Genomic DNA, 27,298 nt, shown 5'->3' with positions numbered 1-27,298 from the left:
GTTGAAGATTAATTGACCATAGGTGTCTGGGTTTATTTCTGGGTTCTCTATTCTGTTCTGTTGGTCTATAGGTCTGTTTTGGTACTAATGGGTTAATAGATGCAAACTATTTCATATGGAGTGGATAAATAATGAGATCCACTGTATAGTCCAGGTGACTGTATCTAGTCACTCGTGATGGAATGTGATGGAGGATAATGTGAGAAAAAGAATATATATATTATAATATGTTATTATATATACTATTATATATATTATAATATGTTATTATATATACTATTATATATATTATAATATGTTATTATATATACTATTATATATTATTATATATACTATTATATATATTATATATATTATTATATATACTATTATATATATATTATATATATTTTTATATGTATATATAAAACTGGGTAACTTTGATGTACAGTAGAAATTGAAAGGACACTGTAAAATAACTATAAGGGAAAAATTATATAAACTTACAAAAGAAAAAGAGGGTCTCTGGCCAGTCCATACCATAGATGCACATGAGCATAGACCCACATCAATCAATAGTCACTGAATTTTTCTGTGAAACAGTCTACTTCCAACCAGGAAAGAGCCTAGTGAAGTCAGGGTGTGCCTCTTGGTTGATACTTGGACTTGCTCTTTGCAGAAGCATTCTTTGCTTCCCTGGTACACAAGCAGGCTCTGCCTGGGTGTACCAGGTAGGATACTGTGCAATGCCTACTTGATCCTGGTCACCCCACTTGAGTTCCAAAGCACTGGTCACCCAGGTGCCTTCTTCCAGCCTGCACCAGAAAATAGAAAGCCTGAGTATAGAAAGATCTTTGAGCATAACTGACAAAGACAAAAAGTGTCTGCAATTCAGCTTCTTTTAAGAGCTACCTCTTGAGAGTGATTTGGGGAAATGGTACTTTGACTTTCTTGTTTTGTACAATTCAAGAGAGTATAAGATGAAAAATACCAGATCAACCACAAACACCACTACTTACCTAATTGCTTGGGGGCTTTTGGAAAAAAAGAAAGAAATAGGAGTTAGGTAGGATTTCCAAGAAACCACCATTTCATTTTCAGGACCATCTCCAACACTGGAAACTGTCTTTTTGGAAATTCTCCTTCTTTTAGTGGTTTTGAACCAAGAGTGATTACCCCCACCTATGCCCCCCCAATCCCTAGAGACATTTGGAAGTATCTGGAGAAATTTTTCATTTTCACACCTAGAGATGTGGCTTTTATGGTCATCTCTTGGCTAGAGTCCAGAGAAGCTGCTAAGTATCTTGCAATACACAGGGCAGCCTTCCCACAAGGAAAAATTGTCCCCAAATGTCAGTGGTGCCATGAGTGAGAAACCCTGTTCCACACCAAGACAAAAAGGGCAATTTTTTTTTTTTTTTTTTTTTTTACAGCTAGTGGGGAAAATCTATGGATGGTTCTAGAGGTCAGTTTATACATTCATAAATATCTTTTTTTAACCTGTCCCATTTTTATTTGTATTTTTAATTTTTTTTCTTTTTTGGTGAGATATTTAAGTTCTCCTCTCTTAGTAACTTTCAGTTATATCATACAGAATTATCAGCTATCGTAATCATGTTATATGTAAGATGCTGAGACCTTATTCATCTTATAGTTGAACGTTTGTGGCCTTTGACCAATCTCTCCTTATATCCCCCATACCCTGGAAACCACTTTTCTACTCTCTTATTTGTATGTTTGTTTTTAAGATTCATTGTATAGGTGATATCATGCAGTATTTGTCTTTCTGTCTAGCTTTAAATTATCATAATGTCCTCCAGGTTCATCCATGTTATTGCAAATGACAGGATTTCCTTTTTTAGGGCTGAAGAATATTCCATTGTATGTATATACAGTATTTTCTTCATTTGTTGAAGAATGCAGGCTGTTTTCCTTTCTGGGCACTGAGATCAATGCTACAATGAACAAGGGAATATATATCTATCTTCAAGATAATGGTGTCATATCCTTTAGGTACATACCCAGAAGTGAGATTGCTGGATCATATGGCCATTCTGTTTTTAACTTCTTGAGGAGCCTCATACTATTCTCCATAGTTGTTGTACCAGTTTACATTCCAGTAACAGTGTACAAGGGTTCCCTTTTCTCCACATTCTTGCCAGTTTTTTTTAAACATCTTTTTGATAATAACTATCCTAACAGGTGTGAGGTGATATCTCATTGCAGTTTCAATTTGCATTTCCCTGATGATTAGTGCTGCTGAGCAGCTTTTCATGTACGTGTTGGCCATTCGTGTGTAGTCTTTAGAAAAAATACCTATTCAGGTACTTTCTCCATTTTTAATTGAGTTATTTGATTTTTTTGTTATTGGGTTGTATGACTTCCTTGTATAGATGGGATATTAACTTTTTGCTGGATATGGGATTTGTCATTTTTTTGACTGTCCTCTTTGCTAGGCAGAAGCTTTTCAGTTTGCTGCAGTCCCATCTGTTTGTTATTGGTTTTGTTGCTCTTACTTTCAGTGTGAAATCCCAAAAATCGTTGCCAAGTTTGAACTGAAGGAGCTTACCACCTATGTTTTCTTTCAGAAGCTTTAAAGTTTCAGGTCTTACTTTGAAGTCTTTAATCCATTTTGAATTTATGTTTATGTTGTAAGATAGGAGTCTGCTTTCATTGTTTTGCATGTGACTGTCCAGTTTTCCCAATGCCATTTATTGAAGAGGCTATTATTTCCCCACTGAGTATTTTTGGATCCATTTTAAAATGTAAGTTGACATTATATGAAAGATTATTTTCTTGGTTCTCTATCTCATTCCATTCATCTAAATGTCTGTTTTTATACCAGTTCCATATTATTTTAATAACAATAGCTTAGTAATGTAATTTGAAATCAAGGTGTGTGATGCCTCCAGGTTTTTATTTCTTTCTCCAGATTGTTTTGGCTATCTGGGATTTTTTGTTGTTGTTCCATACATATTGTAGAGTTGTTTTTTCTTTTTCTGTGAAAAAATGCCATTTAAATGTTGAAAGGTATTCCACTGAGTCTGTAGATTGTTTGGGGTAGTAGGGACATTTTAACAATATTCTTGCAATCCATGAGAACAGAATATCTTTCTATTTTTTGTGTCATCCTCAGTTTATTTTCATCAGTATCTGACAGTTTTCAGTATTTGTATCTTTTCTCACCTTGGTTACATTTATTCCTAAGTAGTTCATTTATTTATTTGTTGATGCTATTTATAAATGAGATTGTTTTCTCTCTCTCTTTTTTGTCTTGCTTTTCAGGGTGGGGGGCTGAATTCATGGCATCGGTAAGGGAATGTATCCCTTTACCATCATATAATGACCTTCTTTGTCTCTTATTTACAGTTGGTGGTTTAAAGTTTATTTTTTTATGATATAAGTATAGCTTATATACTCCTGCTTTCTTTTGGTTTCTATCTGCATGGGATATATTTTTCCATCTTTACCATTTCAACCTGTACTGTCATTAAGGCTAAAGTGAGTCTCTTATAGACAGCAGAGAGTTGGGTCATGTCACTCTGTGTCTTTTGATTGAAGAGTTTAGTTCATTTCTGTTTAAAGTAATTATTGGTAGGTATGGACTTACTATTTGGTCAGTTATTTTCTGGTTGTTATATAATCCTTTGTTTCTTTCTTCCTTTGTGATTTCATGTTTCTCTATAGTGATATGCTTAGATTCCTTTTACTTTATCTTCTGTGTATCTAAGTTTTGCTTTACATAAAACATATTTGTAACAGTCTATTTTAAGCTAACATCTCCAAATGCACACAAAAGTTTTAAATTTTAACTCCCCCCATATTTTTTGTTTTGATGTCATAATTTATATATTTTTACTATGTGTATACATTAAAACTTATGGTAATTATAGTTATTTTAATATGTTTGTCTTTTAATCTTTGTAGTAGAGTTGTGATTTATCCATCTCCTTTACAAAATTAAATTATTCTGAATTTAATTATATGTTTACTTTTACCAATGAGTTTTATACTATCATCTGTTTTGATTCTAATTAGCATCCTTCTGTTTAGGCTTGAAGAATCCCACTTAACTTTTCTTATAAAGCTGGTCTAGTGGTGATGAACTCCTTTACCTTGTGGTTGTTTGGAAAACAGCTTATTTTTCCTTTAATTCAGATATATAACTTCGCAGTAGAGAATTCCTGTTGGCAGTTTTTGATTGTAGCATTTTGACTGTATCATGCCACTCCTTATGGGCTGGCAGAGTTTCTACAAAAATTCTGATGATAGGGTTCACTGATATGTAAAAAGTTGATTTTTGTCTCAGTGATTTTAAGCTTTTTTTTCCTTGTTTTAAACTTTTGACAATTTAGTTGTAATATGTCTCAGCATCAGTCTCTTTTTATCCCTTTTATTTGGAATTCTGTAGGCTTCTTGAATCTTAAAGTCTATTTCTTCCAGGTTAGGGAAGTTTTCAGTCATTATTAATTTGAATAAGCTTTCTGGCCCTTTCTCTCCCCTTCTAGGATCACTTGTAGTTTGAATATTAGTCTGCTTTCTGGCATCCCATAATTTTATTAAGCTATCTCTATTCTTTTTATTCATTTTTCCTTTTTTTCCTTGATTAGATGAATTCTACTGTCCTGTCTTTAAGTGTGCTATTCCCTTCTTTTGGTTGTTTTAGTCTGCTATTAAACCTCCCTATTGAATTTATCAGTTCACTTATTATATTCTTCAACTATATGATTTTTCTTTTGTACTTTTTAACATTTTCTCTCTTTGTTGAAATTCTTATTTTGTTCATGCATTGCTCTCCTTAACTTGATGAGCATCTTTATGATCATTACTTTGAACTCTCTATCAGGTTAATTACTTATATCTGTGTCACTAAGATCTGTTACTGGAGAGTCATCATATTCTCTTTTTTGAAATATATTCCTGTTTCTTCATTTTAGTTGACTGTCAGTGTTGGTTTTTATGCATGAGATAAAACACCCACCTTTCCCAGTTTCTTTTTCTTTCAACTATTGCATTTGGAGTGGATAAGCAATGAGATCCTGCTGTATAGTACAGGGAACTATATCTAGTCACTTATGATAGAACATGATGGAGGATAAGAGAAAAAGAATATATATATGTACATATATATATATGGCTGGGTCACTTGGCTGTACAGCAGAAATCGACAGAACATTGTAAATCAACTATAATAGAAAAATAAAAATCCTACAAAAATTGTTAATTTCATTTAATTATTTTATTTTTATAGAAGTATAGCTGATTTATGATGTTGTTAGCTTCAGATGTACAGCAAAGTAATTCAGTTGGCTTTTCCAAATTATTTTCCCTTATATTTTATTACAAAATATTGAATATTGTTCTTCATTTAATACAATAGGTCCTTGTTGATTATCTGTTTATTTATAGTAATGGGTATATGTTACTCCCAAATCCCTTATTTATCTCTTACCTTCGTTAATCATAAGTTTGTTTTCTGTGTTTCTGTTTATATTTCTGTTTTGCATATAATTTGATTTGTATCATTTTTAAATATTCCACATATAAGTGATATTATATGATATCTGTCTTTGTCTGGCTTACTTCACTTAGTATGATAATCTCTAGGTCCATCCATGTTGCTGCAAAAGGCATTATTCCATTCTTTTTTTATGGCTGAGTAATATCCATTGGGTGTGTATACCACATCTTCTTTATACATTCACCTGTCGATGGACATTAGGTTGCTTCCATGTCTTTGCAATTATAAATAGTGCTGCAGTGAATATTGGGGTACATGGATCTTTTAAAATTATAGTTTTGTCCATATATATGCCTAATAGTGGGATTAGAGGAGCATATGATAGCTCTATTTTTAGTTTTTAAGGAGCCTCCATATTGTTCTCCATAGTGGCTATACCAATTTACATTCCCACTATTTCTTCCCCTCTCCAGCTTTTATTATTTGTAGACTTTTTGATGATGGCCATGCTGACCAGTGTGAGTTCATACCTCATTATAATTTTGATTATTTGCATTTCTTTAATAATAAGTAATGTTGAGCATCTTTTCATGTAACTTTTGGCCACCTTTATGTCTTCTTTGGAGAGATGTATTTAGATCTTCTGTGATGCAAAATCTATGTGTGTACAGCAAAAGCAGTCCCAAGAGGAAAGTTTATAGCAATACAAACTTACCTGAGGAAACAACAAAAAAAATCAAATAAACAACTTAACCTTACACCTAAAACAACTAGAGAAAGAAGAAAAAGAAAACCCAAAATTAGTAGAAAGAAAGAAATCATTAAGATCGGACCACCTTTTCCAGTTTTGACAGAGTGGTCTTATATAGGAGATACCTCTTCCCTCAGTCCAGCATGAGATACTGTTTTTTTTTTTAAATTCCTCAGACTTTTTAATTGTCCAAGCTTCCCTCTTTATTCTTAGTGACTCCTAGTAGTTGACGGTGTGCCAAGACCTGTCAGTATCCAAGAGGGAAGGTCACATTCAGTGCCTAGAATGTGGACCTTCAGGCAGAAGTGAATGTGCGTAGTTAAGTCTTTTCAGGGAAAAACTAGAGATAAGCATTTTTTCCCCCTGATTCCTCTGTACTGGGTCCATGGTATAGGAAGATACCTGTGATTGTCACAGTCTTGTTGGATTTGCGAAGAGAAGCCCTGTTGGCTACCAGAGCCAGATATAACCAAGGACTTGCAACCTTGGGCAGCAGCTGCACGAAGTGGAACACATATGTACAAGCTCCTTCTAGGGAGATACTGGTGACTTGGAGCATGCTACCAGGAATCAGTAAGAGAGGTGTTTGTTAGTTTCCCTGGTTTCCAGGGACTACTGAAGCTAGCCCCTAAATGTGTGTTAAATCAAAAGCCTAAACTTCAGGCAGAAGTTTTCAAAATGTGCAGATGGACTCCTTTTGGACAAGACAATAAGATGGGTAATTTTGCCTGCTTCCTCTGTACTGAACTCTGAGAGAGTAGCTCTATATCAAATGCTTACACATCCATTAAAAACTACTCCTTTGTTTTTATAGGCTTATTGAACACAAGCTTCATTGATTTAAGAGCTATATGTTGGGGAAGGGCTGCCCTTCAGTTGAGATTCTTAAAAATTAGGTATTAAATTTTGGAGCAAACCCTTGGTTCAAGGGAAAGCTGGGAGTTAGGAGTTCCCTTCCATTTAAATGGTGCTGGACCAGGGGTAGTGTTTATGGCAAACATATATCTCAGCCTTTCTGATCTATTTTGATGTGGGGTATTTTCTCATTTGCCTGATGTGTAGTAGTTGTTTCCTAGTTTCACATATTTTGAGAGGTAATTATTCTTGGTGTGGTCATGGATTCAGTGTGTCCACAGGAGGAGGGGAATTCGGGTCCCTCCTATATTGCTGTCTTGGTTGACATCCCAATTGATAACTATCTTGGTTATGTCAAAACTTTAGATATTCATGGATTTTTAACTGAAGCATTTAAGGAGGATTGAAGAACTTTGATCCTCTAATGTGTATGCTGGCACCATAAAAAAAAAATACAGTTACCATGAACTTCGTTGACATGTATTCCAAATTGAACTATGAATATTAAATACTTGCCCAGTATCAGTTATGTCTTGTACCACAGCTTCTAGTAATTAAGATTGGAACCAGAATTATTTTTCTTCCTTTTTTTTAAATGTTTGTTTTGTTTTTTTATTGCATCATTCCATAAAGAAAAAAAAAGATAAATTCAACTAAAACAAACACACATAAAATAAAATAGTATATCATGAATAAATGCAAAATAACAGTAGAGGAAATAGAGAGTGAGAGGTTAACACAAGTTAGGGAGAGATGAAAATATAACACAAATGTGCAGTCTCTCAGATCATAAATCATTGATCCAGTTGTGCCCTGACTTGGCTTTAAGCTTCCTGGTGTTCAAAATAAAGACAGTCAATTATAGTTTGATGAGGAGAAAACATGCTGTTTTCCTAGTTCAAGTACTAAAAAAAGCATATGGATCTTTTCTAAGAGACTTAAATACAATCCCTACAGTAATTACCATAATATATCTCATAAGACTGCTTCTCCTGCTACCCCTCAACAAAAACTAAGATCAAAACCTCCCAAATTAAACTCAGTGAAGTGCTTTCTACATGTGGTCAAAATAGTTATGGTTAAACTACAAAGAGTTTTTTGATGGTCAAGCTGGATCAAAAGAAAAATGTGTAATATATTTTAGGTGATAAAAAGATGAGATACTACAGTGAGTACCTCAAGTGTAGAAATAACATTAAACTCTTCCACATAGTGAAAGGCCGAATTAGAGGAATCTGTGTGCTTAGGCAGAGAAACGACAGGTAACTTCAATGTGAGTGGATACATCATAGGTATTCCAAATCGCATCTATAAAATAAGGATGCTGGGGCATAGGAACAATCGAAGAGAAGAATCTGGGATCTTTTCCCATTGATCACATTTTCTCAAAGAATTTTCCTTGGCATACTAATGTCATGTGATGAGGTCTGAAAATGGTTCCAGTGTCAAATAAGTTTGGAAAATATTGCATACCAGTTCCCTCTCTTGAAAAATTATGACACCACCCCCCAACACACAGTAACATATTACAGATCTGTAATAAAGGAATCTGATTAGCTTTTCTTTGCCTAGTGTTTCCTAAACTTATTTGATCATCACATCCACATGTTTGCATTTGATGTGACTAACATTCTATAAAACATCCCTGAAAAAATCTTGTAGTTTCTGACAACACTGACTCAATGTGCTATTAAGATTAAAATCAATTTAAAAAATGTCATTGTGAAGAATGTTCTAGAAAACAAAACAATAGGCATTAACTCATAGCTCTTGCACACCCATAGCCAGAATAAGATTCTGGTATTCAAACCAGTATAAAATGGAAGTATGGCTTCCTCAAAACCCCAAAAGACGAATGAAAATGTATATAGTGGATGTTTATAACATGCAAGGGAATCAGAAATCAAAATTCTTTTCTGTACTATATAATCTGTTTGATAAGGTTATTTTTAAATGAATTTCCATATGCCGTGGTTTGTGAATTTAAGGAAAATAGGGAAATCTCTTATCTTGGTGTTCTCATCTCTTTTGCCTTTAAAGTGAGGTATTCTTGTAATTTTTTAAAAGTCCAATTTGCAGTTTAGAACTTTTCTTTGATAGCTGCACAAATGTAAGACTAAATTTAGTAAATGACCCTTGTGAACACATTAATTTTCTAGGAAAGGTGAAATCCTGTCAAGAGCAAAGAACCATGTTGAATATCCTACCTGAAATGAATGTTCAGTGGGAGACATTTAGTTTCATATCTCCTTTGAAGGAAGGAGAGAAACCTTTTCAAAGACAGGTCAGCCCAATGGCCAAATCATTCTCAAAACTAGTTATATTAATTTATTGGACAAATGAGGTACACTTTAGATAAAATAAGCATTAACTCACATTCCAGCTTCAGTTTCTTCAACTATAAGAAATCCTCAATAGTCTGTCCTCAACAAATTCCACACAAGTATTCCTGCTTTACTGTCTGAGGATTAATCCACAGAGTAGCATATGAGCTACAAGGGAACTTTGAATTGCTTGATATATGTAGTTAAAACAGTGATTCAGTGATTGTTGTATGCTATTAAAGACCAACCTGAGATATTTTTTAAAAAATTTTGAACTTGGAGGTCAGATGACTTATCACCGTTTTGATGCTATGAGTTACTGGCTGTGTGGTGTTGTGTAATCTTTTCTGATGTTTGTTTTCCTCAAAAACTCACCTTATTGTGTAGTAGTTGGAATCAGTTCTGATTGCGGATGTGAAATTGGTATGCAACTAAAGCACTGAACAGCTATATGCTACAACGTGTTCAGAAAAAAAAAAAAAGCTTTCTGACAGTTCTGGGTCACTTATTCTCTTTTATTGATGTTTGTTTAGCCCCTACTGTGTGATAATGTCATGGTCAGTAAAAACATATTTTTTCCAGTATGCAAGCACCTTAGATGCATAGTTGTAACAGCATCCTTAAATTAGCTTCATTAATTTTAAAGTAAGAACAAACATTTAAAGATGTCTAACTAACATGGCTTGAGTAATATCTAATTTACTACACTAGAGTAGAGCCATTTTCCTCCTATGAATCATGCCAATTTTGTTATTTGCAAAGATCAGACACATTTATCAGGATTCTTCTTCAGAAACACATGCAGGGCTGTAAGCAATATATTTCCTGGCTTCTGACATGAGCTAACCATCTGGAAAAGGCAAATCTGTAATGCAACTGCATGTTTGTTGGCCATGTTCTCCACATTTCTTTGCAATGCCAAGGCGAGGCTGGAGCTCATCAGGCACCATTATCATCTGATTTTGCAGAGGAAGATGGGTCTGCGGGTGGAGAGGAGGGATGGGAAATGCTGCCAGTCCTTCCTGGCCTCTCCTAAAGAATGACCAGAGAGAAAGGTACAGAGAACAGCTCTTCCCCTCTTCTTGAATTATGATTATAATATAGGATTAAGAATACATATCTTCTTAGCAAATACCTCCCTTGCCTTCTTAAAATCTATAACCACTGTATGAGTTTCCTATTGATGTTGTTACAAATTACCACAAACCTAGTGGCTTAAAACAACATAAATTACTTATCTTACAGTACCGGAGATGAGAAGCCCCAAAATCAAGTTTTTGGCAGGGCTGCCTTCCTGCTACAGGCACTAGGGCAGAACTGGTCTCCTTCCTTTTCCAGCTTTGAGAGGGGGCCTGCATCTCTTGGCCCATGGCATCCATCTTCAAGGCCAGCAGCAGAGTATCTTTAACTCTCTGTCTCTTTTTTCTCTTTCTTGTTCTCCTCTCTCCTTTTTTTTTTGTCGCATCTCCTCTTCTGCCTCTGACCCTCCTGCTTTCTTATAAGGACTCTTGTGATTGCATTGGGTCCACTAGGGTAATCGAGGATAACCTCACTCTCAAGGTTCTTACCTCAGTAGCATCTATGCAGATCCTCTTGCCATCCATTTGGGAGATTAGAATATGCACATCTTTGGGGGGGTATTTTTATCTATTACAACCATCTTGGTTGTTTTGATTGCTTTTTATACAATTGAAGTTTAGTTGATTTACAATGCTGTGCTTGATTGCTTTTTTTAAAAGTTTCATTGTGTGTAAAATTGAGATGGTTATATTCACCTTCTCAATGTAGAGTCAGTGAGATAGGCTGGTTTAAGCACCACGGCAAGGTGCTGCCCTGGTGACTTACAGGATTTACTTTTCATACGTGCTCTTAATTAGGAGATACAAAGTTTAGGTTCTGTACCCATTACTGCCTGTGTTACCTGCACAGGCAATGTTGCCTCTTTGGCCTCAGTTTTCTCATCTTTAAGTGTGTAACTTAAGTTTTCTCATCAGCCTGTGGGTAACGACTCAAGTTTCAAAATGACCCCACCTACAAAAGAAAGCACTTCCAACTTTGCACAGTCTCACCCACTATTTATAGGAGTGTTTTTCATATACCCACACATCAATTCTCCCAAGTCTTTCCTAAGTCTAGGCCCTTTTAGTTTACTCAGGTCCAGAAAAGAAAGCAGATTATCCACAGGTTAGGAAACAATAGAGGCTATAAGACAACCATGACTGAGAATATTAGAGGGGTCACAAAGCAGAGAATTTCACGGACAATGCAAATAATTTTATTATTATTATTATTATTTTTTGTCTTTTTAGGGCCATACCCACAGCATATGGCGGTTCCTAGGCTAGGGGTCCCAGCTGCTGGCTACACCAGAGCCACAGCAATGCTAGATCCGAGCCGTGTCTGTGATCTACACTGCAGCTCATGGCAACGCCAGATCCTTAATCCACTGAGTGGGGCCAGGGGTCAAACCTGCAACCTCATGGTTCCTAGTCAGATTCATTTCTGCTGCGCCACGATGGGAACTCCCATGAAAATAATTGTAAATTAGCAGTGGCAGAGAGAATGATCATGAAAAAAATGTCACAGCCGCTGGAAATGCAGACGAGAATGAAACCATTGTCCATCCCTTCATCTTAAGGTTACTTCTGTCCTGACCAATCGATCTCCTGTAAATGCTTACAACTTTATTTGGCCAACATTTTATCCAAAAGCACTCATGTATAGCGCATTCCTCTTCAACCTTTTTTCTACATCACTGCATTTACTGGCTGCATCTATATAAGGATGATTTATATCCTGCTATAAAAGTATTTGTAGCAGCTTCCATGAAAACTTAAAACAAGTAATGGTACCAAGAGAGAAGTCATGAAGCAGGGATCGCAGTTGGGCTGAAGCACAAATAACTTTGCCTAAAATAAAGGCAAAAGGAAGCTGCTAGAAGTACAAAACTGATTTCTGTGCTTCCTGGCAGCACAAAGAGGTAAATGAAACCAACTATACAGTGTTTTGCCAGAAGAGATGAATCCTTTTCTAAGTCTAAACTCTGACTTTGTTCTGCATCTCAGTGAACAAAATAATGGGCAGTGGGAAACCTTAACAGAAGTTTTTTGCCGAATTATATTACCTGGATAACAATGATGGTGGTGGTGGTGGTCATATTTTGGACAGAGAAATCTTTTTCATGTTGCCTGAGTTTCCATGTGAACAGATGAGTGCTCCTAGTCTCTTGTCTCATGCCTTATTTCTTCCCATGGTAGAAAAGCTGAGTATGTGACCCCACTGTCCATTTTCCTCAAGTATGTGAAACAAATCTATCAGTGGTTCTGGGCATGAGGAATTTTGCCTCTTTCCCCCCTCATCTCTCTCTGGAACTGAAAAAGGGAGTGATATGGAAAAACAAGCTGAAAATCTCCCATAAGAGTCTACTCTAAAGTCTAGATTAAAGACTGGGAAATGGCATTCTCAATTCCTCCTTGACTCTTCTAAGCTATAGTTTCTAATAATGACATTTTTCTCTGTTGACACTTTTTTCTTATTTTTGAATAGCTTCAAAATTCAAATGGAATAGAGATGTGCTATTTTTTCCCCTTTGGGTCCTTTCAGTTGCCACCAAATTCTGTTTCTTCCTTTCCCATGAAAATTAGAATTGTTGCTGGGGAGATGGTTGCAGCCAGGTGTGACTGTATGACTGAATATGGCCAGAAGTAAGTGATATGTGCAACTTTTGATGAGTTCCTGGATGAGTTCTTTCCTTTCCTTTCTCTGAGTTGGAAAAGTATTTTTTGTAGCATAGTGATTTTGGAAGAGTTGTCTCAAGCAGCCTGGATGGCTTCATGGAAAAGAGTCTGCTTACATGTGGCAGAAGTCTATTTTTGAAACAACTCATTCTTTGGTGTCTTCATTATACCAAGTCAGTCTTTCCCCTAACAAATACAGACTACAAAATCAATAAGCGCTAAAATTTCTTTAACCCTTATTATCGTGTGCCAGTGACTGAGCACTGTGCATGTACAATGTCATTTGGTTCTCATCAAGATTCTATGAGACAAAAGTACTGTATTATCTTCCTTTTACAGAGAAAGGAACAAAGGCACAGAATGGTTAAATAAGCCCTTCATACTCCATCTCTAGCAAGGCAGCAGAACCTGACTTTGAACCCATTGTCCCCTCCCTTGAATCTTAAGCATCACAGAGTATTGCTCTTTACAAAGACTTGGAGCAGAGATCTAAAGTCAGGGTTTGAGAGCTATTGCAATAGAGACTCAGAATCATGTAACTTGAGGATAGAAAGTGTTTCAAGTTTGCCCTTTTCTCCCTCTGAAATAACAGTTGTCTCTGCAGTCAGAACAGGGAGGCCATCAAGAGATGAAGAAAGAACGTTTCACTTCCAAAAGCAAGCAGAACCCATCAGGATGAAGTGCTAGAGCTCATTTTCCTGGGGTCTCCTGTATTTCTGCACATGTTGCATGCAAGGGCATTGACAGCTTTTGTTCTGAACAGTCTTTTCAAGGATGTTTGTGTGGTGAACAGCCTTAGAGGGTAGTGACAGTGTCCCTTCAGAGCAAAGGGTCAGGGCATGTACCCCCATCATGAAAGATATGAATTCCCTATGTTCAGGGTTCCTTTCCTGTAACTGCATGTAAGGATTATCTGTCTTGTGAGGAACCGATACAAATGCTGACACTCTGGCTGCTGTTACTGCCCTAAGTAATAAATTGCCCTTTGCCTCTGACCTAGGAATCATATGTCCTTCTGAGGCTGGTTAACCTATTAGCTTGAATATTTAGTAACATCTCAGACCCTTCATAGTTCTTGACATTAAGGTAAAATGTTCTATTGCCATTTAAGTGTAATGAATCATTCAATATTCAAAGGCAGCTTGTCTGGACTTTCTTCGTGTCAGTTGTTTTAATAAGGAAGAAAGGAAACGTGTTCACAGACAATGGAAATTAATACCCTTGAAATAGATATGGATTTAGTCTGAATTCATGCTAACCTACTTCTGAAACAGATTTCAGTCTCAGTTCTCAGGACTCTTAGGCCAGAGTCCCCAAATTAGATTTCAGTACTCTAAAATGTCAACAAATATGTAGTTTAAGTATTTTTGAAGACACAGTCTGATGGGGAAATGGAGTTGAGGATACATTTTCAGACATTCCATAAGCAAGAGGATGTCTAGCTTTATCAGAAAGGAGGATGGAACTATAATTCTGATTAAAAGGAAACCAAAAATTTCATACATCAAAGTTAAAAAATAGTTATTCAAATATTTTGCTTTCCCTCAGTGGAGAATAAAGCCATCTTTTTCTGTTGGGAAAAAAACATTGGAACAGAACTCAGATAATGTAGATCATTTCATCATCTAACTGAAACTCACACAGGATACTATCTGGGCCTTGGGGTTTTTTTTTCAAGCATAAAATGGGTGCATGAAATACATCATCTTAAAGTTCACATCTTACATGGAATTCTAGATTCTCAGAAGTAGAGAGAAACATTAGTGATAAAGTGTAATACCTACAGAATTTTGATTTTCTCAGCATAAACTATAAGCAGTGTTTCTAGAGACAGGAAGATCATTACACTTCAAACCAGACTCTTTCATCCCCAGGCATTTTCAATAATAAAGAGGCTTCTTCATATTGAGGTAAAATCTGTTAACTTGTAACTGTTAGCACTGACCTTGATTAACTTCTAAACCATAAATGACAGTCATCTTTTCCTCTGCCGTGCCAGCGCATTCGTTATTCGAAGTAGGTAATCACATCGCAGACCAGTCTTGTCTTTTCTAATCTATTAATCCCTGATGCTTATAAATTCTTCTACATGTGAGTTTGCGTTCTGTCACAAATCTTGTTGGTCTTAAACTGTGAGCTGTTTCATGGAGTGGAGGCTTACATACTTGAGACACTACAAACAGGGCTCTGTCTGTCCCTCTTGAAAAATTGTGCTAGAAGTAGAGGCACTTGTGTCAGAAGCTGGTCTCCAGAGGCTGAGGACCCTGTCCAAGATGGTGGTGGTAAGGCTGGAGGTAGGGGAAGGAAGCCAGTACTGGTTCTGCTAGAGAGTTTTAAAAGCCTAAACTCAACAGGACGGAGAAGCTGTTGGTGGGCTTAAATTCTATCCAAGCACACATGCTGATAGCCTTAAGTCACATACCAGGAGAGTAGGGCAGTTCACCTATGAAGATGATTTTGCTTATCAGAGGGTCAGCTGGGGTCACTCAAGGTACAGTGTAGACTGGGGCAGGCATCCTTAGTCTATCACTTAGGTGGTAAGACCATCCTGGTGGTTTCCATATTTTAGTGTACATACACATCATCAGAGGAGCTTGTTAAAAATAAGATTCCCAGACCCACAGATTTGGTTCAGTGAGCATGGGGTGTCCGAAAATTTAATTTTCCTCATAGATTTAGATGCAGCTGAACCATGAATACTCAGTAAGATATACTGTTTATGGTTCTTTTGAGATTAGAGACTCTAAGTCCCGAGGACCTGGATCATAGGGACTAAGATAGAGATTATTTAGCTGGGTGCTTTAATATCAACCTGGAATGGCTCCCTGTAGGAGAGTTTGGCCAAATGTTTGTTGAATGAATGAATGAATGATCCTCTGCTCCCCCCATAACCTTCCCAACCCTTGCTTGTTGAAACTGTTTTTGTTTTTAATTTCGAAACATCTCTCAGTCTCTACCACCAGTCCCTCCCACACATTCCTCTTCCATCTCTGGCTGAAGTTTTTTTCCCATGGTCTCTCTTCCCTTACTGTGAGTTGGAAGATCATCCCATCTGACTTCCTAATGATGGTTTCAGTCTAAAATCATACAGAGTGTAAGTACAGAGGCAAATAATTCCATTGTCTCATGGAACTGACTGCTGGGGTAACAGAGAGGAGCAGATGTGAGGATTTGGAGTTGCTCTCCTAGAAGATGGAGATGCAGGTGTTAACTAAAGTGATAGGAGAATCATTTAGACTTAGGAGGGAAAGGGACAATTCAAAGACGATTACCTAACACCAGTAACATGTTGTGTTCAAAGACAATTTAAAGGTACTTGTGGGATATTTTTAAAAACCTTATTATATTACATATTGTACAAACCACACCAGGAACTCCAAAGAGAGGTCTAGGCTACACATTGAGTTATATACAGTGACATGATTAGGTCAGATTATAAAGAGAAAAGTATGGAGAGGTAAGGCAATAGGACACAGACTGAACCTTAAAAAAAAAAAAAAAGCCTGTAGTTATAGAAGGAAGGAGAGACCAAATATAAGAGTGTATCAAGTAAGAAAGATTTCTTGAGGTAATAGAACATTTGCATATAAAAATTGGTAATAGCTAAATCCAGACTCTGAGAATTTAAGAAATAAAAGGTCGGTAATGAAGAAAGCAAGTCTTAGCCAGCTGCTCTCTTCAGATGTAAAACAAGAATGAACGAATGAATGGGAGGATGGAAAAAGAAAAAAGAATGAAGTGGTAGTTTGATTTATTGTCCTTAGAAGAAAATCGATGATGCTTCCATGCTAAAGAAATCAACACATTCAGTGACTGAAAATGCAGGAAAAAGATGAGCGTTAGGAAAATTTGGGAGGACAGTTGATAGATAGAAATGTAAAAGTCAAGAAAGAGGAAACTGAAGATTATATCAGAATGTCTTGAGTCAAGTTGGAGATAGTGTCATTGTGGAGATAATGTCGTTGTAGACGGTGAGAAAAGAGGATACTACACGGGGGAAGAGGTAGATAATAGAAAGATGGGTTAACCAAGGCAGAAGTCTATCTCTTCCACAAAAGAAGTCAGGAGGTGGGCAGGCAGGGTTCATTTGGTGGTTCTAAAGATGTGGCTACAAGTCATGAGGGACCCTGGCTCATTCTGTTTTTCACCATCCTAGTTGATGGCTTCTTGTCTTCACCATTCACGAGAGTGGCTTGGTCTCCATTCATCATACCCACATGTGCGGGCCAGAAAGAGAAAAAAGCAGAAAGACAAAAAAGGCTCCTTGTAGTTGTGGGTCTCTTTAAGCAGCTTTCTTGGAAGTATTACAAAAGTTTAGCTTTCATATATTTGACCAGTACTTACATTACCTACACCTATCCATAAAGAAGGCTGGAAAACAGAGTCTTTCTTCTTCAATGTGAGCACAGAAAAGTCAGGGTTGTCTTACAAAGAAGGGGAGATTCTATGGTGTTAGGTTAATTGTCAGTCTCTGTTGTAGATGTGGTGCAAGTTTGTGGTGAGGCCATTATTTCAGCTTTTTCACTTTTTCTAACAAAACTGCTTATCAGGAAAAGAAAGTGTTTTTTGGCCAGGCCTATGGATTGGAGTGGTAGTTACCAATAAGGAAGTGAGCAATTCCAGGTTATAAGCAAACATACTGCTGAAATACTGATACTGAGGGACTGAAAGGACTGAAAAAGAACAATAGGTACTCATGGACTAGAGGCCAAAATGCGGGCAAAGAGCTAGCTGAACAAGGAAAAAAGGATTGGGAAAGTAAAAAAAAAAGATGGTGTGATTAGAAGAGGAAATTCAAAGTCGACAAAAATAAGGCACTTACGAATTTTCTAAGTTTGAGATGGGACTGTTCTTAGCTGGACTGGAAAAAGAGGTTATTTAATTGACGTGTAGGAGTTATGGAAACAAGGCTAGAAGGATAAGGATGATATATCAAGAGATTAAAGTAGAAAGAAACACTGAACCTGAGACTAAAAACAAGACATTCATGAAATCAACAGTAGGGAGAATGAGGACTAATGTCAAAGTATAGATTCACTGCCAACTGAGAAGTTGTGGTTTGGGTATCACAGGGAAATAGGAAAGGCAGACATTTATTGAGTACTTGCTATGTGACAATCAACAAACTGTGACAATCAACAAACTTGCTAAGTGACCATCAAAAACTGTGTTTTTTAAATATAGAAATAATTTTAAAGTAAGCTATTTAGGAATAATTTTAGTTGACATGAAGTCTGTAAAGACAGAGTTCCTTTATTCCCATCATTCATGTTTATCTAAACTTAACATCTTATATAACTAGAGTACATAGGTAAAACTAGAAAATGAAATTGGTACAATAATAACCAAACTTGGATTTCTTCAGTTCTTCAATAATGCCCCCCCCACTTAATTGCAGAATGTAATCCAAGATACCATGTTGTATTTTGTATGTAGTTGTCATGCTGCCTTAGTCTCCTCTGATCTGTGACAGTGTCTTAGTCTGCTTTTCTTGACCTTAACACTTGTATCCCAGGAGTCTTGTGGAATGTCTCTCAGTTGGGAGTTCCTGACATTTTTCTCATGGTAACACAGGGTTATGTGTTAATACCACAGAACAGAGAACAGCATTGTATCAGGGAGAACACCACGACCTATCATTGGTGTCAAACGCCATCACTTATTTAGCCATCACTTGTTTACGTAGAGCTTGCCAGAGTTCTACAGTGGAAACTTCTAATTTTTTTCCCTTTCTGTACCCTCTTCTTTGGAAGCAAGTGGCTGAGTTTAGCCCACACTCAAGGGGAGGGGTAGGAAGCTCCATCTATTGGAAGGCATAGCTATCTATCTACATTTGGGATTCTTTTGTAAGGAAGATTTTCCCCTTCTTCCCCATTTATTTATTCAGTCATTTATTTCTATCAGGATGAACTCATGGATATTTTATTCTTTGGGTCATAATCCAACGCTATTATTTTGTTGCTGAAGTTGTTCCAGTTTTGGCCAATGAAAACTATTTTTACATAAATTTATTTATTAAGCCCTCCAACAACCCAGTGAGACAAGTATTACCTGTTATTTTGCAGAAACAAAAACTCAGGCTCAGAGAGGATAAGAAACCTTCCCAGTGATTGACATCGCATGTGTTGAAGGCAGCAGTCTGACTTGCAAGTCCGTGTGCTTAGCTTTGCTATGCTATTGTTAAGAGGAAAAAGATGCTCCAGGAATGAACGTCAGTCAGAGATAAGGTGTATTTTTATCTTGCCCCTTTTCAGAGGTGAGAACACATATTTGAGGGGATTTACCATAAAGGTAATAAGTGCAGAATGGCTGAGTTTCCAAAGGGACAATATGTAGAGAGAACCACACATGGTGGTCAGAACGAAGCCTGTGGCCAGGTAGGAAGGAGGAGAGAGTAGCTAACAAAAGAAAATGAAGAAATGATAGGTTGCAGGACAACTGACAGCATGGAAATTAAGGGAAGAAAAAGCTTCAGTGAGGGTAAAATTTTGTCGCAGCATCATAAAGAATCAGCCTCCAGTAAGAAGGAAGTTGAGTGAACTTCAACAGAGCAGGGTAATAGAAGGGAAGAAAACAAAAGATTTCAGATCAACCTAGAGAAAGGAAGCCAGGAAGTAATTTAATAAGAAAAGAGATGCAGAATCAAGTCATTTTTTTTCCCTAGGATAGAGGATGACCTGTACATAGGGAAGCCAGTAGCAGAGAGCAATGTACCTGGAAAAGGGCACTGGAGCAGCTGCGTGAAAGAGAGGAAAAGAGAGGGGGGTTATCTTGGAGGCAGGGGGGGCTTCTGCTCACACACTGGAGGTCAGCCTCAGAGACAGAGGACAGTGGTATTACTCAGGAAAGGTACAGGCACATTTAGGATGTGCTGTGGGGTTTTGATGGTCTCAATTCGGTTAGTAGTAGAACTCGAAGCAGTCATCTGCAGACACTGGGAACAAGATTCAAGAGAGATTTCCTAGTCTTAGGAGTAGCTAATGCCTGTCCCTGGGTCACTGTTTGATAGGCTTGGTGACAAGGAGTCAGGGTGAAGTCATTCATGTTGATGGATGTCATTTGACTGAGAGCAGAGATCAGAAATACAATTATCTGAACTTCATTTTCGATCTTTCAAATAGTTGAATATATACACTTATTAGACAAAAGACAGGTTAGTCTTTCTCATATGTTCAGAAATAAGAATGATGCTAACCTGCTACGTTTATATCGAGTTGTTGACAAAAGTATCTAGAATGAACATAAAATTCGTATAAAATTGTTACTGGAGTGACAACTTTTCTCAGGAATTTTTCTTCAAATAATTCTAAATTCAGAATTCTTGGTGAATGTTTAATAGTTATGAATTGAACACCAAAGGCTTAACATGCCATTTATACTTATCAGACATAAGTTTGGACAATAATTTTTCTAATTTAAGCCTGAACTATAACATGGATTGTTCTCAAGTTTTTTCATAAATATTCTTAAAATATTGTCTATTAAAACAGAATTCTGGATTTTAATCTGAGATACTAACATGACTGTATCACTGATAATACACAGTTTAAAAGAAGAGTTCATTTCAGAAGCATTTTCATCTATGAAGTTACAAGTATTTTTTTTTTTTTTTGTCATCAGGTAAAGATCAAATTATCCAGGGGCGGAACTTGATAAGAAGCTTATGAATTATTGACTTACTCTTTCTTTAAATACTATAGACTGACTTAATCTAACATAATTATAATATATATAATAATCCTATAATACTAAACTGCAAATAAGTCAATTCCTTTATATGGACCAGAAAGACAAATATTCATTAAAACATATTATTCATACTTGGTGATTATTTTATTACCATATATATTATTGTATACAATTTTGTTTGATAAGGATATTATAAATCATACTTTAAACAAAAATGTATGCATGGCATATGTAAGCAGTAACATCTTGAGGGAGAGAACACCCATGAAAACATTTACCTAAAGTTGAGTAATACTGAAAAACACTATGTGCACAGTAATGATTGAAAGCTCTATAATACATTGGAACACTGGGGAATCTTCAGGTACTGGAAGAACCACCTGCCACAGGAAAAGATCAAATCAACACATCCACATCCTTAGAAGTATACATCATCTAAAAATAAATCCCTTGGTATAGCAGTACATAAAGCATTCTTTGTTTGGCACTTAGCAATACAGACAAAGGTGTGTTTGGTTTAATGTGATTTTATTATTATTATTATTAGATAAACTTTAGTTACTTTATATAGATAAAAATATACAATATTTCTTTGAATTTTTAAAAATTTTATAATAAGTGTATAATTGATTGTCATCGTATTCACAATTGAAAAAGCCTATGTTTTTCACTAAACAATTCATCCAGTAATGTGTGGAAGAAACTAACAAAAATTATTTATATGAAGACTTTTAATGTAAGGTTTAAACGTAAAAATGGAGTATTAATCTGGACCACTGGTCTAATCATTAGTGACACCTTATGCTGGAAACAAATTATGAAATGTTTTAGACAAATCTATTTTTTCAACACATATTGACTACAGGTTCAGCGTTTTGACTGAAAATGCATAGAACTGACATAGATATTTTGTCCAAAGTCACTTTTATATACATTAATTTACGAAAAAAAAATGTATTTTAATACTATATCTCAGGTTGGAACTCCATGTTTTATTTACATGCAAAATGTGACTGAGCCTTTCAGATCTCATGTTTAAATAAAAGAAAGGCCATGGTTGCACTTGCAAGTCAACTGAGGATGATAAAATTATTAGTAGAGTGATTAATTTGCCTTACTGACAATAAAGGTCATTTTATAATAGAAACAACCTCATATTTTAAGAGAACTGCATGGTTGCCTTAATACCAACTTTTAAAAGAAGTTGGACTCATTATTTGCTCTCTGAAAATGACACTAATAAAATATGGTGACTCAAATTATTTATGTGCATATAGAAGGTATGCACTATCTTTAAATGAAAGACAGAAATATTTTACCAATAATTTTGTTCTTTATAAACTACACAACACACCATTCTTTTCACTCAATACTTTACACCAAACATCACTACATCCAGTCTTAACACTCCTCAAATATGAGAAAAACAAAGTTTCCACTGTACTAAGAAGTGAAATTTATAGTTAATATACTATACCATCTTAAAGGATTATAGAGCTAAAACAGTTTTTAAAGAATTTATACACATTGAAATAGGTGCCTTATTCTTAAAGAGCTAAAAATAAAACTGCTTCTTTTCATTTTCAGTTAATAAACAGGGCTACATTTAACAGCAGATTTTTTTTATACTGCAACAGTCAACTATCAGGGTGGAGTTTTCAATAAAGACAAATGGTGGTCTATCTCTTATTACTTCTGAAAAGTTGAAACTTTAGTGCTGCTGTCTTAATATTTATATGATCATTAAAAATAATTTGGAAGGACATTTTTACTTTCAAAACTGTTCAGTGTAAGGCACATGGCAACATTAAAGTCTAGAAGCAACTAGATTATATAATAAATAATTATCTTTTCAATCATTATTTGTCCTTTACCTGAAGAAAGTGGGTGAGTAGTGCAGTTAAAACATGCCTGGACTAATAAAAATGACTGAATTTAAGAAATACTAATAATATTTGTGTGCCGAATATTATTACTTTTAAAAAGAGAAAGTATATTTTATATAAAATATACTCCTACAGTGTTATAGGTAGAAAAAATTGTGAGGCACTTACATGACCAAGGAAGGAGGAGAGTACTGAGAATATCTTTTTATAAAAGCACCAAACCACTCATTTTAACATCTGAGATAGAAGCAGAAGCTAAAAATGAAATAGTTCATATTTGGTACAGTAATAAGAATCTATAAGTTCAAAACTCAAAGCAGTTCATTTTATTCTGACTTATTTAAAACTGTCACAAAGTCCCCTTGAAGTTTTATAGATTCTGTGATATTATTATTTCAGAATACTGTAAAATGTAGATGGGGTCTCACTCCTCTGTGGGCCCACACTTTCAATTTTAATGACTATAGATATGTAATTTACTCCTCTTATAAAAACTTTAAAATTTGGTTTGGAGTAACAGAACAACACACATCAATGCTTCCCTGTGAACTTGCTGATGTCCAACACTGACAGGTTGATGACTCAGTAACGGTTCACAAACTCATCCAAAAACCAAGGTGAAAAGTGGGCATGGTATTACAGGAATCCACTAGATGTCAAGTCAGGGAAAGTTCTGGCTTCTGACGGGTGAAGATGGGTGGTAGTCTGAGTGTTATTTATGCTATTTAATTCATTTGGGTAAGTTTCATTTAAAACTCCTCCGCTCTGAAACTGGAAACAAAAACAGCAATGCAACTTCTTAGAAGAGATCTTTCAAATATCTTCAGTCATTACATATATTAAAACGAATCTTTAAAATCTGTGTCCTGCATGTTGTTAAACTTCAAATTCCTTCACTGCTGATATATATATATATATATATATATACACACACATATATATACACACACACACATATATATATATATATATATATTTTTTTTTTTTTGTCTTTTTGCTATTTCTTGGGCCGCTCCCACGGCATATGGAGGTTCCCAGGCTAGGGGTCCAATCAGAGCTGTAGCCACCGGCCTACGCCAGAGCCACAGCAATGCAGGAATGCAGGATCCGAGCCGCGTCTTCAACCTACACCACAGCTCATGGCAACGCCAGATCATTAACCCACTGAGCAAGCGCAGGGACCGAACCCGCAACCTCATGGTTCCTAGTCGGATTCGTTAACCACTGCGCCACGACGGGAACTCCTGGATTTTTTTTCTTTTTTCTTTTTTTTTTTTTTTTACTGCTGCTATATTTTAAATCAGTCAATGAAGACATTCAGAGCACACACTCTGTATCAGTTGCATTTATAACCATTTGGTTTCTCCATTAGATGGTACAGATGAGAGGTATCACTATCTCACTTCAGATATGGCACTCCATACATTGATAGTATTTGATTAGTGAATTGCCTTTAGCTTGGATCGGAATCGATGGATCAGAGAGCACCAGTCTTGAATCATAGTTATATTTTCTGTCATAAGTTGGTTTGCTTTGACCAGATTTTATCTAAATTCTAGGTACCAATGAATTATATTGAGGATTACTGCAATGGACTACAGATAACCCAGAACTTCTCCAAAAGAGGTCAGTTCTGATTTGCAAGAAATTTTTTAATATTCCTAACATAATACACTGCAGGTATGATTTCTAGAACCATTTTTTTTTAATTCCTAATAGGCTTTCAATAATACGTACTACTAACCAAAATAAAATGTTTGCTCTTGTCTTCTTACAATGAAATTAGTCTGATTTCCATAACTGCTACTGAAAAGAAGAAAGTTCTATAGGGTTTTTATAGATTATAGAGCCTTTGTATTTTTAGTTAGTGAAAATAATGGATTATAATCATACCCTTAAATTCTTTGAATGAAATTTACCTTTCTAAAATCTGTGTAACATCAGTGTTCAGAAATCAAAATAGATTACTTCTAAACTTTGTCAGGTTTTCAAAGGCAAGGTAATCTTAGCCCAGAAGATGGTAAGTTTTGAATAATTTACTCTCATCCATTGTAACACAATGTACACTAGCAGTTCTCTTTAAATATATTGTCTAGAGCAATGCTAACAGAAATATATGAGCTACACATGGGATTTTAACTTTTGTAATTTTAATAATTCCTTAGAATATATAGGTCTAGTTTTTTTTTTTTTTTTTTAATGGCTGCACCCATGGCATATGGGAATTCCTGGGCCAGGGTCAAATTGGAGCTGCAGCTGTAGCAACACTGGATCCTTTAAACCACTATGCCAGGCCAGGGATCAAACCTATTTCTCCTCACTGACCAGAGCTGCTGCAGTTGGATTCTTAACCCACTGCACCACAGTGGGAACTCTGGTCTAGCACTCTTATTATCCATCAAGAAATAATACAAAGCAGTGGGGAAGAAAACACTGTAAAGAACTCATCCTAATGCCCTATTTAAAATGCAATTTTTCATAACTTTTCTACAATTTACTGTACTCAATTTACCTACCCATGTGTACTTAACAGCAATGCTGTCAGAGACTGCTTGTAAATTTTAATGTAATTGAAAGATGTTAGGAATGAGGCAGAGAAAAACTTAACAGCCATTTTCTGTTAAAAAGCTCACATACAGTCAAACCATGTATATGAAATGTGCACCTGAAACTAAATGTAAATCAACTAAATGCCAATAAAAAAATTGAGCTTTGAAGATATTATTTTTAAAAATTCAGTATCTTTTTGATGTCTGAATTTTTAAAAGGCCACATAATTTTTTAAAATTAAGAATATTCTAAACAATATATATTTTTAACTAATTTCACCTGGGACCTTAAGGCCATAGTCATATTGTTTTAGTCCTTAATTCTTTCTCCTTTACAATTCAGGTAATTATGACATACTTGTATTTGTAACAGACTGACAAAGTAATGGCTTATAAAATCTATAATTAACACCGCCCGGTCACATGAATGCTACAGAAAATAGATTAAACTCAGTGACATGAAACATGTGTGACTCATTTCTATTTATCATGGATGGAAAATCACAGAAAGTGTTTATTCAGTTTGATAAAACCCTTACCTTGTTGAAAAAGGCCTGTGGGCCTGGCATTGCTGGGCTGTACTGCATCTGGGCCACATGGCTATGCTGAGAGTCCGGCTGGCACGGGTACATGGACACAGCTCCACCATAGCATGTCTGAGGAGTCACCATGGCTGACTGTGGATTTAGTCCAGGCTTTTGGTTTTCAGCACCTTGTAAACATGTGACAAAATCTTCTAAATTAGAAGAAGTAGTAGGGTACAGGGCTGGTTCAAAATTCCCTATAGAAAAGTCTAACTGTGGACCCTTGGGATGTTGTGGCAACACAGACTGACTACAGGGAATAAAGTTCTGTGTGTAAGGCAGAGTATCAATCTCAGATTTGTAGGAAAACTCTTGATTGGTTCCAGGTAAGTCTGGAAAGATATTATACTGCTGTAGGTCTTGCTGTAGGTCTTGCTGAGGACAACCAAAAGGCACGGGTTGGTTAGAGCTCCAGTTTGCAAACATGCCATTAACTTGCATATGCTTCATTTTCTGACACAGTTGTTGCTGCTGCTCCACTGCTATGTGCTTTTGATGGTGCTGTAGCTGCTGCTGCTGCTGCTTCTCTAACTGGAGTTGCTCCTGTACCATACAGCTTGAGTTCAAAGCCAAGGATTGTTGGTAACCTGAACCTCCAAAGGTAGACTTATTTAAAGAATCTTCCACATAGGTCAGAATTTCATCTGTTAAGTCAATGTCTCTGAAGTCATCTTCACCAGGAAAGTCAGTTCTGAAAAATTCCTCATTCTGTTGCATGTGTTTAATATCCTCAAAATCAATGCCTAGGTGTTTCATAATGCTGTACAAGTCACTATTTCTACTATCTGGAAAGAGCCCGGCATGATCTCCAGAGGGTGTCAGGTTCATTTCCTGGGACTGACCAATTTGCTCATGTTTCAGGACATTATCACTTCCCATTGGTGCAACACTGTTTTGCCAACTACTGTATTCATTCAGAGACTCACTGAGAAAATTTCTTTCGAAAGGTGTACTGCTTGAAGCAGGGCAGAGATAAACAGACTCATCTTGCTGCATCATGGCGCTCAGGAGGGAGCTAGGGTTGAGGGAATCCTTACTTAGAGATGACTTTGTAGCTGAATCTTTTCCATTAGCACCACTTTTAGTCCTGACTGGTAAGGGATCCACTGTGGGAGTAAAAGGGCTGGTTATCTCATAGAGAACAGCTTCTCCAGTGGCAAACATAAAAGGCAACTTCAGAGTGCGTTTTCGTAGATGTTCTTTTCCTTCTTCATCTCTAAAATTGTGCACAAGAAAGTTTTGCATATATTAGGATGAGTTGTATAATGAACATTTAAAAGAGAAATAGCAAGCAAAATACACTATAGTTGTGTTTGATAGTGGGAACCATGAACTTTGAGAGGAATTTTTCTGATTAAGTATATAAAATTGTTTTTTTTTAGACAAAATTAAATAATTTAGAATTTCTCCAAAAAACTTAGTAAAACTTCATTTCACACTCAGTTTCCATCCCTACCTGAAAAAATAAATTCCAAGTGAAATA

General features: G+C 36.1%; 1 protein-coding gene and 1 long non-coding RNA gene across 5 annotated transcripts in view; one reads left to right on the top strand and one right to left on the bottom strand.

Annotated features, from left to right (window-relative positions):
* LOC110255481 overlaps nucleotides 1-24,306 on the top strand; it is a 324,773-nt gene extending 300,467 nt beyond the window's left edge. For all 4 annotated transcript variants that reach the window (XR_002335849.1, XR_002335848.1, XR_002335847.1 and 1 more), the window contains one exon: nucleotides 24,242-24,306. This is a non-coding gene — a long non-coding RNA (uncharacterized LOC110255481). The remainder of the gene's footprint in view (nucleotides 1-24,241) is intronic.
* Nucleotides 20,917-27,298, bottom strand: part of AHR (aryl hydrocarbon receptor) — a 44,085-nt gene continuing 37,703 nt past the window's right edge. The window contains 2 exon segments of the mRNA NM_001303026.1: nucleotides 20,917-23,453; nucleotides 25,771-27,031. Coding sequence (NP_001289955.1) covers nucleotides 23,319-23,453; nucleotides 25,771-27,031 — 1,396 coding nt within the window. The 3' untranslated portion in view covers nucleotides 20,917-23,318.

The sequence above is a fragment of the Sus scrofa genome, chromosome 9 (genome assembly GCF_000003025.6).
Source record: "Sus scrofa isolate TJ Tabasco breed Duroc chromosome 9, Sscrofa11.1, whole genome shotgun sequence".
NCBI classification, from domain to species: domain Eukaryota; kingdom Metazoa; phylum Chordata; class Mammalia; order Artiodactyla; family Suidae; genus Sus; species Sus scrofa.
The sequence above is the reverse complement of the archived record's forward strand: the minus strand, read 5'-3'. Positions and strand labels throughout refer to the sequence as shown.